Source organism: Pseudoliparis swirei, chromosome 6 (assembly GCF_029220125.1).
Source record: "Pseudoliparis swirei isolate HS2019 ecotype Mariana Trench chromosome 6, NWPU_hadal_v1, whole genome shotgun sequence".
NCBI classification, from domain to species: domain Eukaryota; kingdom Metazoa; phylum Chordata; class Actinopteri; order Perciformes; family Liparidae; genus Pseudoliparis; species Pseudoliparis swirei.
In genome coordinates this window covers 23,427,876-23,442,183 of record NC_079393.1, presented here as the reverse complement: position 1 = coordinate 23,442,183, position 14,308 = coordinate 23,427,876, and the positions used below count along the sequence as shown (strand labels likewise).

General features: G+C 40.4%; 1 protein-coding gene across 1 annotated transcript; it reads right to left on the bottom strand.

Moving 5' to 3' along the window:
• Positions 1-1,017: 1,017 nt before the first annotated feature.
• Positions 1,018-14,308, bottom strand: LOC130194736 (myosin heavy chain, fast skeletal muscle-like). Its single transcript, XM_056415857.1, has 39 exons — positions 14,102-14,308; positions 13,364-13,507; positions 13,110-13,266; positions 12,989-13,016; positions 12,804-12,900; positions 12,619-12,711; positions 12,468-12,531; positions 12,288-12,386; positions 12,092-12,195; positions 11,826-11,964; positions 11,610-11,728; positions 10,687-10,836; positions 10,422-10,592; positions 10,032-10,332; positions 9,829-9,899; positions 9,643-9,730; positions 9,412-9,529; positions 9,203-9,326; positions 8,817-8,953; positions 8,478-8,733; positions 8,151-8,393; positions 7,890-8,066; positions 7,663-7,808; positions 7,480-7,570; positions 6,997-7,386; positions 6,764-6,890; positions 6,556-6,674; positions 6,272-6,468; positions 5,958-6,141; positions 5,683-5,848; positions 5,451-5,575; positions 4,788-5,096; positions 4,495-4,698; positions 4,259-4,384; positions 4,011-4,181; positions 1,672-1,776; positions 1,477-1,572; positions 1,232-1,363; positions 1,018-1,053 (listed from the first exon to the last, which is right to left on the bottom strand). The coding sequence occupies exons 1-39, from the start codon at positions 14,306-14,308 to the stop codon at positions 1,033-1,035; spliced, it is 5,796 nt and encodes a 1,931-aa protein (XP_056271832.1). The 3' UTR covers positions 1,018-1,032.

Genomic DNA, 14,308 nt, shown 5'->3' with positions numbered 1-14,308 from the left:
TAAGAAGAAAGAAAGAAATCTACACTTTTATTTATTGATCCCCGTGGGGAAATTCTTCTTTGCGTCTGACCCATCCTTAGTTATTAGGAGCAGTGGGCAGCAGTGAAGCGCCTGGCGAGCAACTGGGGGTTCAATGTCTTGCTCAAGTAAATTGTTACCAAATAAAGTAATACAAAAATACCCTGTTATTAAGAATGATGTACATTCATAAGAACATTTTCTTCAGTAATAAGGTGTTCCCAATAGTCACTCACATTTACAATAATAATATCTTTGAATATAGGTTTACATATGTGTACCGGGTTCTGGAGGAGTGTCTGGTTCATAAAGAATACACGATAGTACATGATATGACTAATTCACTCAATATTTATATAGTTTGATTTGATATGTAGTCACAACATTTGTTGCTTTTGTGAACAAGTGAGGCTGACTGCTCTGAGATCAAAGACAAATATGAGTAGACAAGTTGTCATTGGAGGATTTATCAGGCTGTCTCAGACATGCCTGTGGCTTCCAAAAATAGCCCGCAAGTGGGAACTTGTCTTGGATTAGGCAATTAATGTATTTATATATGTGCCTGCTGTACAGGAAAGGATTACGGTAACTTAAGTAATACTTCAGTTTGTTTCCTTGTCAGCTGCCTATATAACCTTCACCTCAATGTTAAGGACGTGTTTAGCATTTTTGGTCACTGGTTAGCATAAAGCTTTGTAATGTACAAGTGATCCCATCTCAGGATACTTTAACAATTTTAAATGTTACGGTTTATTTTTTGTTTCACTAACAAAATGATTATGCGTGAACTAACAACTGTAAAGGTCTTGATTACCCTTAAAGTGTTTGTTTTTTTTGGAAAAGATTTTCATGTCCCAAAAAAAAAAGTGTTATTCAAAACTCACATCAACTACATTTCATGGAAGTATGGAAGTATTACAGACATAATTTCAGATCAACAGCTTAAACTTTATTTATTTCAGCAAAAATGATATCATATTATATGATACGACACAGTGAAACACTCAGTGTGCTTTACTCAGCTGCTTCTTTTCCCTGTAAAAAACAGATAAATGGTTTGAGTGAGTTTGAATAAACTTACGGTGACATTAATTTTGATCAATTATTTGTATAGTATTTGAACTCAGTGCTTTGTAAGATCTAACATATTGAAAGATATATCAAAGGATGATGATTACCATTTTGGATATTTTTCACTAAACTGACTAGTTACCTTGCCAGAGTCACGGCTCTTTGCTCTCAGCTTGTTGACCTGGGACTCTGCAATGTCAGCACGCTCCTCAGACTCCTCCAGCTCATGCTGGACCTTCCTGCACTTGGACAGGTGGACGTTGGCCTGCTCCTCCTGAAAAAACATAGAGATTCCCAGATTTGTAATGTCCTGAATGACGAAAGGTCTAATAAATCTGCCATAATTTAAAGTTTGCATTGTTAAAAGACTAAATGTTTGGTCCTTACCGATTCCTCAGCCTGCCTCTTGTAGGCTTTCACCTTGAGCTGCAACTTGTCAACCAGGTCCTGCAGCCTGGAGACGTTTTTCTTGTCCTCTTCAGTCTGTAAAAGACAATATAGATGTGCAAGTTTACATATGTGTAATGGTAAGTATATTGGATAATTTTGTCCTGTACATTTTAACTATCAAAGTGAAAGTACCTGATAGGTGAGCTCCTTCACTCTCCTCTCATATTTGCGGACACCCTTAACAGCATCTGCTCCGCGTCTCTGTTCACCCTCAACCTCTGTCTCCAGCTCACGTACCTTCATAAAACAATAAGAAGATGAACTAGAAAATGCATTTCCTTCTGAAAATGCGTTGGAATGCTAACATTTGAAAGCTTGAAGCTGAAAAGTAAAAACAAAATTGCTGAAAAAGGTTTGAAAATAGCTGAATATGAAATGAATAACTGAAAATGTCTGAACATAGCTGAAATATGAAATGATTCACTGAAAATTTCTGAAAATAGCTGAAATATGAAATGAATAACTGAACATTTCTGAAAATATCTGAAATATGAAATGAATAACTGAAAATGTCTGGAAATAGCTGAAATATGAAATGAATAACTGAAAATGTCTGAATTTAGCTGAAATAAAAAATGTTTTAAAGCTGAACATAGCTTAAAATAGCTGCCAACAGATAATAGGCTGAACATAGCTTAAACATCTGAACATATCAAAAAGGGAAACTTCCTGCTGAAAATGTTGAAGCACAAACATATTGGGTGGAAATGTATAACTGAAAAAGATAAGCAAAACTTTAACTTCTAAATATTCAAAGATATGAATCACAATCCAAGAAATGAGAGAGGGGGAAAAGTCAGACGTGAGATCAAGAGAGAGAAAGAAATTGAGAGTCAGAAGGAGAAAGATAAATAAAGAAAGAGAGGGAGAAACCAGAGTGAAGGATAGACAATCTAAACACTGAGTGGATTTTCTACAAAAGCATTTGTTAAACCCTGTCAAAAAAAAAAAGATCAAATCACGAAAATAGTAATATCAATAGAGAGGAAAGATTGAGCCGAACGCGCCGATATGTTTGTTATTTTTGTGGGTTAAATGAGACCTGAGAAAGTCTGATGCTGGTGCTCTTCTAATATCTCTCCACGCGGCCACACACGCACGCACAAACGTTAGTCTGTGTGAGAGGGGGGGGGGGGGGGGGGTTCAAATTGTATGATCAACAAGACTGTGTGAGATCTGCCACTGATTAGCCTAACGTGAAACACCTGTGTGACTGAGAGACAGCTCAGATTCTGAGGAAAGCAGCCTGTCAGAACATTTGGATTTGAGAGAGAACCATAACTCCGATCCTAAAGACGTCTAGATTAGGAGATGCTCAAGGCTTTTGTGAACGTTTACATGTCCTTAAATATTTTTTAGGTTAAGAAATGAGAGTTTAATCGCAGTTCAGAAAATGTTCCTGTTTGCTTCAAAAAAGTTAAAATGTCGTCAGGTTTTCAATGGAGATGACTGAGGAGAAAGCCGGACTTCTCCCCTCGTTAAGGCTTCTCTAGAAAAATCTGGAAAACTGTTGGATTCCATTGTCACATGTCTACGACAAGCACAAGATTCCCTACTACTTTATCAAAAAATTATGCCTAAAGAGTAATAATTATGGCCGTAGTGACGATTTACAAAAATAATTTCCGCTTGATCCTGACGCAGCTGTCCCCTCTAGCGATGATGTCACAGCTCTAAGGTCCCACACACACACCCATTGTAAAGTCCAGGAGGAGCGGAAAAACACATAAAACTAAAATGGTTACAATTAAATAACTATACGAGATATGAAAAGAAGCTGAATTATAAATTTATAGCTAACACTTTTGTCAACATTTTAAACGTGGAATTGTTTCTTTAGCTGAATGTATGCTGATATTGTAAGCTTTTAAAGTTGAACAAGTTGAAGCGGATTTGAAGATTTCCCCCATTGGATCCCATTCATTATTTATTCCATAAAAAAATTAATAATTTGAAAGTTTGAAAAGATAAAAAATATTTGAAAATATACAGTAATAGCTGAAGGCTATCTGAACATAAGAAAAATTAAATAGCTGAATTTGCTGAAAATATGAAGATACTGTAAGCTTTTTAAAGTTGAATATTTTCTCCATAGGAACTGATGAATTCAAAATAACATAAAAGTATTTAAATATATGAAAATTTGAAAGTTTTGAAATATGAAAGGTCATAGCATTCTAGTGCTGAAGAAGCTGCATTTTTTAATATTTGAATGGTTTAAATAGCTGAATATATGAAGGCGTAGAAGAGGGACAAAAAAGGTACGGAAGAAATAGTATAATAATAATAATATTAATAAGTTTAATAAAGATTACAAGAACAACAGTTGGACTGCTGAAGCATTCCAACTAATAAGTTTAATAAAGATTACAAGAACAAGAGTTGGACTGCTGAAGCATTCCAACTAATAAGTATCCGTATTGTTTTAAAGTCCTGCTTCCACTGTGCAAGTCTTAACATGACTTTCTTACCCTAGACTCAAGCTTCTGGAGCTGCTTCTTGCCACCCTTCATAGCCAAGTTCTCAGCCTCATCCAGACGGTGCTGCAGGTCCTTAACAGCGACCTCCAGGTTCTTCTTCATCCTCTCCAGGTGAGAGCTAGTGTCCTGCTCCTTCTTCAGCTCCTCAGCCATCATAGCAGCCTAGAGGAGACAAATAACATGTTATTTTGCGGGGGGAAAAACACATTGGAGTAAGAACAAATGCATTTTAAACCTACATCAGTGATGGCCTTCTTGGCCTTCTCCTCTGCATTCCTTGCTTCCTGAACAGTGTCATCCACTTCACCTTGGATCTGGATAAGGTCAGTCTCAATCTTCTTCTTGGTGTTCAGAAGACTTGTGTTCTAAAAGATAAAATTATATTCTCACGTAAGTCATCATATGCATGATTTTTACGATATTGTAAATCTCATGAGACGTTTGAATTATTGGAGGGATTATAGAGCTTGTTTACCTGAGAGTGCAGCAGTCCAACACGCTCACTGGCGTCCACCAGCTCTTGCTCTGCGACTTTGCGGCATCTCTCTGTCTGTTCCAGAGCAGCTCTAAGTTCCTCAATTTCAGCCATCATGAGACCGTTTCTACGATCCACCATGCCAGCTTGTTCTTTGAAGTCTTCCTGGGCTCTGAGGGCATCATCAAGGTGCAGCTGTGCATCCTAGTAAAACAATATCATGAAAATATTAGCATCAATGCCAAAAGGTCCATGTACTGACCATAGTCAGTACAACTCTATGTCTTACATACCTTCAGCTGTGCCTGGACATTTCTCAGCTGCTTCTGTGACTCAGCAGCCTGGCGGTTGGCGTGGCTCAGCTGAACCTCCATCTCATTCAGGTCTCCCTCCATCTTCTTCTTGATTCTCAGGGCATCGTTCCTGCTCCTGACCTCAGCATCCAGAGTGCTCTGCATGGAGTCTGTCACTCTTTGGCTGTTCCTCTTGATCTGCTCCATCTCCTCATCCTTCTCTGCCAGCTTCCTGTCCACCTCACCCTTAATCTGGTTGAGCTCCAGCTGGACACGCAGGATCTTAGACTCTTCATGTTCCAGAGTTCCCTGATGAGATCAAAGAATGAAATATTAATGTCTGCCTTTAAACCTTTTAAAGTTTTTCACATGATTGAGAATTTAATTTCAGAAGGTCTTGTTATGACGTCATATGAAGACGATTAAGAGGAATGCAGTTCATCTTCCTGCCTGATGGTGGTGGTGTTACATTGTTTTTCTTTTTTGCTCTGTTACATTGCAGGTGATTGGACTGAGGGAGTTAAGGGAACCTCTCTCTTGCCTCTCTCCCAAACCATCTTTACTGCACTTTGCAGATGGGTAGGGGGGTGGTGGAGGGGGGTTCAGGTTGTCAGTTTTTCCCTAGACTAGGTGTAAACATCTCTCATGAAAAAGATAACGTACCTCAGCCTCTTCAAGAGCTGTCTGGATCTCAGACTTCTCTGTCTCTGTCTGCTTCTTGGACTTCTCAAGCTCATGGATGCTCTTGCCAGTCTCACCAATCTGTTCAGTCAGATCTGAGATCTCCTCTGCAGATAGATACATTTGTTTTGTATTGTTGAGCTTTAAAAATGGAAAACTTTTGTGTAACACGTGTCTTCAATACAATGCAACTTTTAAATGATGTAGAACTTACGTTGCAGGTTCTTATTTTCACGCTTCATGGTCTCCAGTTGATCAAGAGCTTCCTCATAAGAGTTCTTCATCTTGAACAGCTCAGTGCTGAGAGAACGCGCCTCCTTCTGTGTTCCCTCAAGCTCTGCCTGACCCTCCTCATACTTCTGTTTCCACTCTGCCAACACCTGAATAACACAATTACTACAGGTCAGTTGGTGATGTAACACTATAGAGACAACTATATATCTATTTCATTGTTTGAATGGCTTGGCCCCACAAAGTAAACAATGCTACCTTGTCAAAGTTCCTCTGCTTCTTGTCAAGATTGGCAGCCAGACTGTTGGCCCTCTCCACATCAATCATGAGGTCCTCCACCTCACTCTGGAGTCTCTGTTTGGTTTTCTCAAGAGAAGCACACTTGGAATTCACTGCCTCAATCTGTTCCTCAGCCTCCTGAAGGCGCTGGGCCAGCTTTTTCCTGTTGAAAAAATTTAGAATTTTCTTACATGCACTTACAAAAAAGATAATATTCACAAAATGATGGAGTTGAAAATCCCTGGAACACTACACTTCTGATTTGGCCATTGGATTGTTTGAATGTTACTCACTTGGATTCCTCAAGCTCCTCAGTGCGCTGAATGGCATCAGTTTCATACTTAGATCTCCACTGAGCCACCTCACTGTTGGCCTTGGACATTCCACGCTGCAGCTCAGCCTTGGCCTCCTGCTCCTCCTCAAACTGCTCCCTCAGCAGATCACAGTCGTGGCGAGCTGATTGCAGTCCATGGGCAAGAGCATTCTTGGCCTGTTGTAAACATTATTCATGAATTTAGAACATTTCTAAACTCCAAAATGAATGAAACCGATTGACACTTTCTCAAGTGTTTCTTACCTTAACCTCTTCTTCAATCTGTCGCTTCAGCTCCTCAATCTGCTGAGTGAAGGCCTGTTTGCCTCTGGTCAGCTGGGAAACAAGGGCTTCCTTCTCCTCAACTTGACGGCTGAACTCACCTTGTGTGTAAGAAGTCATGATACATTAGTTCATGCTACAATTCTCAATAAAATGCACAACAGATCATTCAATGAAAATCTGTAGCTACCATTTTCTGTCAGGAGACGAGCTTTCTGTGAACTTGTGTCATTGATCTGACGAACATTTTCATCATTCTTTGTCTTCAATTCGCTAAATTGGTCCTCAAGAGTACGGCACATCTTTTCAAGATTTCCCTAATGAGGAAAAGAGACATGAGATCAGTGATCATATTTCATTCATAATATGAAATGCTTTATTATTTACATTCATTTGGGAAATGACCCGTAATGCAATGTGTACCTTTGCCTTAGCAACATTCTCCATGTTGCTGGAGAGGTCATCGATCTCCATCTTGTATTCACTCTTTTCCTTCTCAAGCTTCTGCTTAACACGCTGGAGGTTGTCAATCTGTTCTCCCAGCTCAGCAACGCTGTCAGCCTGCTTCTTGCGAAGAGCAGCAGCAGTGGCTTCATGCTGCAGAGTGGACTCCTCGAGGTCACGACGGAGCTTCTGGAACTCAGCCTCACGCTTCTTGTTCATCTCAATCTGAGCAGAAGTGGCACCACCAGCCTCCTCGAGCCTCTCACTGATCTCCTCAAGTTCCCTGGAGAGGTCAGCTCTCTGCTTCTCAACCTTGGCACGAGCAGCACGCTCAGCCTCAATCTCTTCCTCCAGTTCCTCAATGCGGGCCTGTTGAATTAGGTGTAATTTCCAGTAAACTTTCACTTTGGATACACAACAGGAAATGGGTGCAGTAAGGTTTTGTGTCGCACAATATGTCACCTGAAGCTCCTTGATCTTCTTCTGAAGCTGAGCACCCATTGACTGCTCATCTTCAATCTTGCTGATGAGCTGACTGCATTCAAAGTCCTTCCTGTAAGAATGAAAGATAAAGTACATATAGTTAATGCAGTTGACCATCATTTTCAAAAGAATGATTGTTGTTCAAATTCAAAAGAACTTTACTTTTTGATTTTCTCATCGGACTGCTGCTTGTCATTCTCAAGATCCATAACGGATTCCTGGGCCAGTTTCAGATCGCCCTCAAGCTTTCTCTTGGCTCTCTCAAGATCCATACGCAATTTCTTTTCTTGCTCCAGAGAACCTTCAAGCTGGACAAATACAATATGTTTTTAATCATCACATTCAAGAACAAACTTTCTTTTCCAATCCAAGTGTCTTGGTAACCTTACATCATCCACTTGCTGCTCAAGCTTTGTCTTGGCCTTGGTCAGAGTGTTGACTTTGTCTTCCTCAGCCTGCAGGTCATCAAGAGTCTGCTGATGAGCCTCCTGAAGGGCTTTCTTTTCCTTGGTCAACTTAGCAATGCTCTCATCCTGAGAGGCCATTTCCTCAGTCAGATTCTTGACCTAAATGTGCAAGAAAGATCTCATCAATAAGCGCTCATCATTATCATTTCACTTAATATGCTGGACAGATTATCATTTACAGACCTTGTTCTCAGTGGCATGTTTCTCCTTCTCCACTTTGGCCAAGGTAAGCTCCAGGTCATCAATATCCTTCTTGAGCTCAGAGCATTCGTCCTCTAGCTTTCTCTTTTTGGCAGTGAGCTCAGCATTGATTTCCTCTTCATCCTCCAGTCTCTCAGTTGTCTCCTTGAGTTTGGCCTCCATCTGAATCTTGCTCTTGATAAGACCCTCACATCTCTCCTCAGCATCTGACAGGTTCTCTCCTTCCTAGTCCATTTAATGCAAATAGACGTTAGCACACCAACAATGAAGAACATGAAAAAGCACAACTGTCTTTTAATGTGAACTCACAGATGCTACTTGCAGCTGCAGATCATTCTTCTCCTGTATGAAGGACACCATCTTCTCTTCCAGTTCCTTCTTCTTTGCCAGGGCAGTAGCCAAGTCAGTCTTCATCTTATCATAGTTCTCCTTCATGTTTGACAGCTCCTTCTCAGTTTCAGCAGTCTTCAGCAGGGGCTTGATCTTGTAGTAAACCTTCATCCATGGCCAATGTTTGACATTCATGAATGAGCGGATGTTGTACTGGATGGTATAGATGGCTTCCCTGTGGACAAGAAATAGCTGTTAGGGACCATGTTGTTTCAGAATTTTCATACCATCATTCAGAATGAGCTGTTTTCAACATGCCTCCTCTCAGTCATCTTCACAAACTCCTTTCTCATGAGGTATGCACGGCACAAAGCTTGAGTCATGGTGACCAGTGATGCCAGTTTTGCATCTCTCATCTCCTCAAGGGTACCCAGAAGACCCGCCTTGAAGAACACCTGATGAAACAAAAAATAAGTTATAGGTAGGATGAACTGAGGAAGTGAATACTTTGCTGCTGTCAGCTGCTAACAGCTAGCATCTATCTCGATACCAACATAAGAAGACACGCTATGTTTTAGTCCATGCACAATTGTGTCTTTAATTTGCCAAGATGACTGCAGTGAACAAAAGGAAGCCTTTAGTCTCTCACCCTGTCATTGCAGTAATGTTTGATTGAAGAGTCCAAACTGAAGAAAATTGCTTACCTTGGTGTGTCCAAATTTGTACTGTTCGTGGTCCACGTCAATAGACCCAAGCAGCTTCTCTGAAGCCTTCTTGTTGTCCATGAACTGTCCCTCAGGGATGACACTGGCATTCAATACCTTGTATCTTTCATGAGAGAGTTAGAGGTTATTTTGTGACCATTTCATGTCAATAATCCAAATTAAAATTCACTGAAAACATGTATTGATACCTCTGCTTGAAGTCAGCATAGAGAATTCTGCTGGGGAAACCTTTCCTGCAGATTCTGATACCTTCCAGCACACCATTACACCTGAGCTGGTGGATGACCAGGAAGTTCTCCATCAATCCTGTAAATAATTGATGTTTTGAATTAATAGTTAGTCTATAGATGTATGTAAACCACACCAACAAAAGCAAACCACTCCTCGAAAGATCGATTGAGATTATGTTCTCTATGTACCTGGAGTCTTTGACTCGTTGGGAATCAGGCAACGCACAAAGTGAGGATGGGTGCTCCTCAAGTTAGTCATCAGCTTGCCCAAGTTCTCCTGTAGATCCAAAGAGGTGTTTTATCAAAACATGTTGCAATTGTGAGTTTGTATATAATATAAGACATAGAAGATACATTTGCAAGGTTAAGCCTTACCCTAAACTGTGAAGACACAGTCTGCATAGAACCACCCTTCTTCTTGCCTCCCTTCTTGCTGCCACCGACCTCTGTTAATCATTTAAGTCGATATGCTTTCTTAGAACTACACATTTTCTTTACATGAAAACATGCTATTGTTAAACATATACAGTATCTATAACTTTGAACTGTTTTTTAGTTTACTGTAGCTATTATCATACCTTCAACTATAGTTGGGTACAGGATAGGCAGCAGTTTCACGCTGGACTTCTGGTACAGCTGAATGACAGAGTCATTCAGGGGATCCTTGTTCTTGTCCAGCCAGCCATTGACATTGTAGTCCACAGTACCAGCATAGTGCACCAGGGAGAAGTGGGCCTCAGCCTTGCCCTTTGCAGGCTTGGGCTTCTCAAATGCTTTGTTTTTGCCAAGATGCTGGTCATACAGCTTGTCCTTGAAGGATGCATTTGTGGCCTTGGGGAACATGCACTCCTCTTCCAGGATGGAGAAGATGCCCATGGGCTTTAAGAAAGTGTGAAGAAGAATGTCATTAAGTACTACAGTAGGTCAAATAAAGGAAATCATATAGAATCACAAAATGAAATGATTACCCTTTCAATCAGCTCAATGCAGGCAGCCAAGTCCATACCGAAGTCAATGAACTCCCAGACAATACCCTCCTTCTTGTACTCCTCTTGTTCCAGGACAAACATGGTGTGGTTGAAAAACTGTTGCAGTTTCTCATTGGTGAAGTTGATGCACAGCTGCTCCAATGTGTTGAACTGCAAGGACACATATAATCATCAGAACCTCTCTATGTTGATAAGAAGAATTCTGTCATTAAAAGTTTTGTCTCCTGAATTGTGGGAAGCTTACGTCAAAGATTTCAAACCCAGCGATATCCAGGACACCAATGTAGTACTGCCTCGACTGCTTAGTGTCCAACATCTGGTTGATACGGATGACCATCCACAAGAACATCTTCTCATAGATAGACTTGGCCAGAGCAGGCACTGAGTTCATCACCTGTACAAAAATAACAATAAGATTTGCTTTGTTAACTATTTTTGTAAAATAATGGATTATTGGTGTTTTTAAATTTATTCCAATGAAATACATTTCACAAACAATTCTAAAATGAATAAATTGTATCTAAGATACAATTAACTATAATTACATTTTCATCCCAAATGAGAAATTTGCCCCAGAAGGCTTTACAATTTGTACACATACAACACCCTGTGTAAAAACCTCAAATCGGTACAGGTAAAGTCTTTTTAACCCTTGTGTTGCCTTCGGGTCATTTTGACCCGATTCAATATTTAATGTCAGTGTTCTTTCGGGAGTCAACAAACAAACATAAAGTACCTCACACTTAAACTTGGAAAACAATATTAATTCTAATAGTTTTCTGGAGATTTTAATAGCTGGGGTCATATTGACCTCAAGGGTAAAATATGTTAGTAAATATAAAGGTAACAGGAGGGTTGAACATTGAATCGGGTCATATTGACCCGAAGGCGACAGGAGGGTGAAACATTGAATCGGGTCAAATTGACCCGAAGGCAACACAAGGGTTAAAGGGGAGAGATGAATAAGTAAAATAGGTCAAGTACAGGATGGTGCTTGACTTATTCTAAATTTAGCATTGCAACGATAAAACTCATTGAAAGAAGTAACATCAAACACTTACATGGCTTTTATTTGATCTAATGATTTAACTAACTGTTTTAGTATTACTAAGCTCATGAATCTGTGAACATATTGTAAGATATTGGATGTTGATTATTCATGTTTACCTGAGGTACAGTCTGTCCCTTGGTGACATACTCATTTCCGACCTTCACTCTGGGATAGCACAGACCCTTCAGCATTTCAGCGGAGTTCAGACCCAGCAAGTAAGCAACCTTGTCAGCATCTGAAAATAGTTCAGTGATTTCCATCATGATATGAACAGAAACCAGTGTGATCAAGAACTGTATTTATCTTAATACTGGTGTTCCCAATCTACTCACCCTCTGTGCCGTCAGGTTCAGCCTGCTCCTCACGCTGTTTTTGCTTGAACTTCATGTTACCATGATGGAGCACTGCGCCTGTCATCTTGTAGATGCTCATTTTTTCTTCATTGGTGAAGCCCAGGATATCAATAGCATTCTGAGATGAAAAGAGAAAAGTTGTGTTATCACAACACATATTCACTTTAACAAATGAACTTTTTAAGACTAGTTTTGCATGTATTGTCGAATACACATTTCTTTTTGGGGATTTGAAGATTACTCACATCGGTGGCTTCCAGCTCAACTTTGTCATCAATACTGGCCACAGTGATCTGACCCATGCTGCACATGGGGAAGTCGTAAGGGTTGGTTGTGATGAGAGCCAAATCTGGTGATGAAAAAAGGTTGAAAATGTCAATACGTTTGTTTCATATGGAAACTGTAAGTAGGTGAAATGTTGCAACAGCTCAATATGTTTACCAAGCAGCTCAGGAATGTGGGCTGTCATCATCTGGTAGAAGATGTGGTAGCCTCTTTCCTTCTCCAGCTGGAATGTCACTCTCGACTTCTCCAGCAGATCTACAAATATTGTTCATTAGTCACAGATAGGCGAGTTATCAAATCTAATCGTTTGTATGCACCAGAAGTATTATTACTTACATGTCTCAATATCAGCACTAGCCAGTTTGCCAGTTGAGCCGAAGTGGATTCTGATGAATTTACCCTGTTTGGAACAAAGAGATGTTTAATATCCTTCCTCATGGACAATCAGTAAGGCTTCTCACATGTGTAGAATTTGTTTCATACTTACAAAACGAGAAGAGTTGTCATTCCTGACAGTTTTGGCGTTACCATAGGCTTCCAGCAGGGGATTGGCTGCAATAATCTGATCCTCAAGTGACCCCTATAATCCAGTATTAGAAGTGATATCAGAAAATGATCTTGGAAAATGTTCCATTGGCAAAGAACCCCAAATTGTAATCCTCAGGAATATACCTTTGACGTGTCCCTCTTTGGTCCACCAACTGCGATTGTTGCAAAGTACTGGATGACACGCTTTGTGTTCACAGTCTTTCCAGCACCAGATTCTCCACTAGGTGTAGACAAAGACTCATAAGAATGTGATCAAGATATTTGAATATCCTCAACAAAGTCAACAATTGGAAATATAGTAAACTTACGTGATCAAAACAGACTGGTTCTCCCTATCTGTTAAACAAGAAATAAAATAATTAACTATGTTTCACTGCAACAGAAACCTCATGCATTGATATGTTCTACATTGTTATGATTATGACTTACCAGTTGCCATGAACTGGAAAGCATTGTCAGAGACAGAGAAGATGTGGGGTGGAGCCTCCATACGCTTCTTGCCTCTGTAGGCAGATACACACTGAGAGTCGTACACTGGGAGCCACTTGTAGGGGTTCACCGTGGCACAGAACAAGCCAGAGTAGGTCTGAAAGTTATCAGAAAGATTAAACCGTTAACATTATGTTTCCTCCAAATAAAGTCATTTCCAATATTTATGGTTCTCCTTTGTTAGATTGACTTACGTAGATCATCCATGCTGCGTAACGCTCTTTGAGGTTATACAGCACAGAGGCTTCATTGAGATGGGTCATCATGGCCATGTCCTCAATCTTGTCATACTTGGGAGGATTCATTGGATAGACGTCCTCTTCTTTGACTGTCCTCTCCTGAAACATGACATTTGAACACACGTGTCAAGAAGGCCAGCAGTGTGCTGGGGTGCTGGGGTGTCCACTGGATACGGTGGAGGTGGTGGGAGACGGGAGGCTGATAGCTAAGCTATCATCCCTGATGTACAACACCTCCCACCCTATGCAGGACACTCTGGCAGCTCTGTACAGCTCCTTCACACACCGGCTGCTTCACCCCCGGTGTGTGAAGGAGAGGTACCGCAAGTCCTTCATTCCTGGAACAACCAGCTGAGCTTCCAGTAGACTACACATCACTTAAAAATACTTAAATCACTTCATTCATTTCAACCTGTGCAATTTTAATATAAATACACCGTGGAAATGGCCATATTTATTCTGTATATCTTAGTAACTGTAGATTGTTTAGTGTTTTATTTACTGTTACTGCCTATTGTTATATTTGATCAAATACGGGGAGATTTACGGGATTACAGCAGCAAAAGGGTAAAGTGTGTACACTTTACCCTTTTGCCACTGTGGGACTAAGAGAGGATTATCTTATTTTAGCTTATTTTGTCACAATGAGAACCGATCATATTACTCAGTTGATTCTGACTTTATGATACCAACCTCCTTAGTATCCAGGATTGTGAGGGTGACTTTGCCCCCCTCTTTCTTGATGATTGCTGCCTTCAAGTACAGCTCCTTGACATCGGCTACGTAGCAGGCACTCTTGGCATCAAAAGGTCTGGTTTGACCCTCAATTCTCTCCTTCTCTGGCTTCCGGAGGTAAATGGAAGCCTGGCCATACATGGCCATCTCCGCGTCGGTACTCAT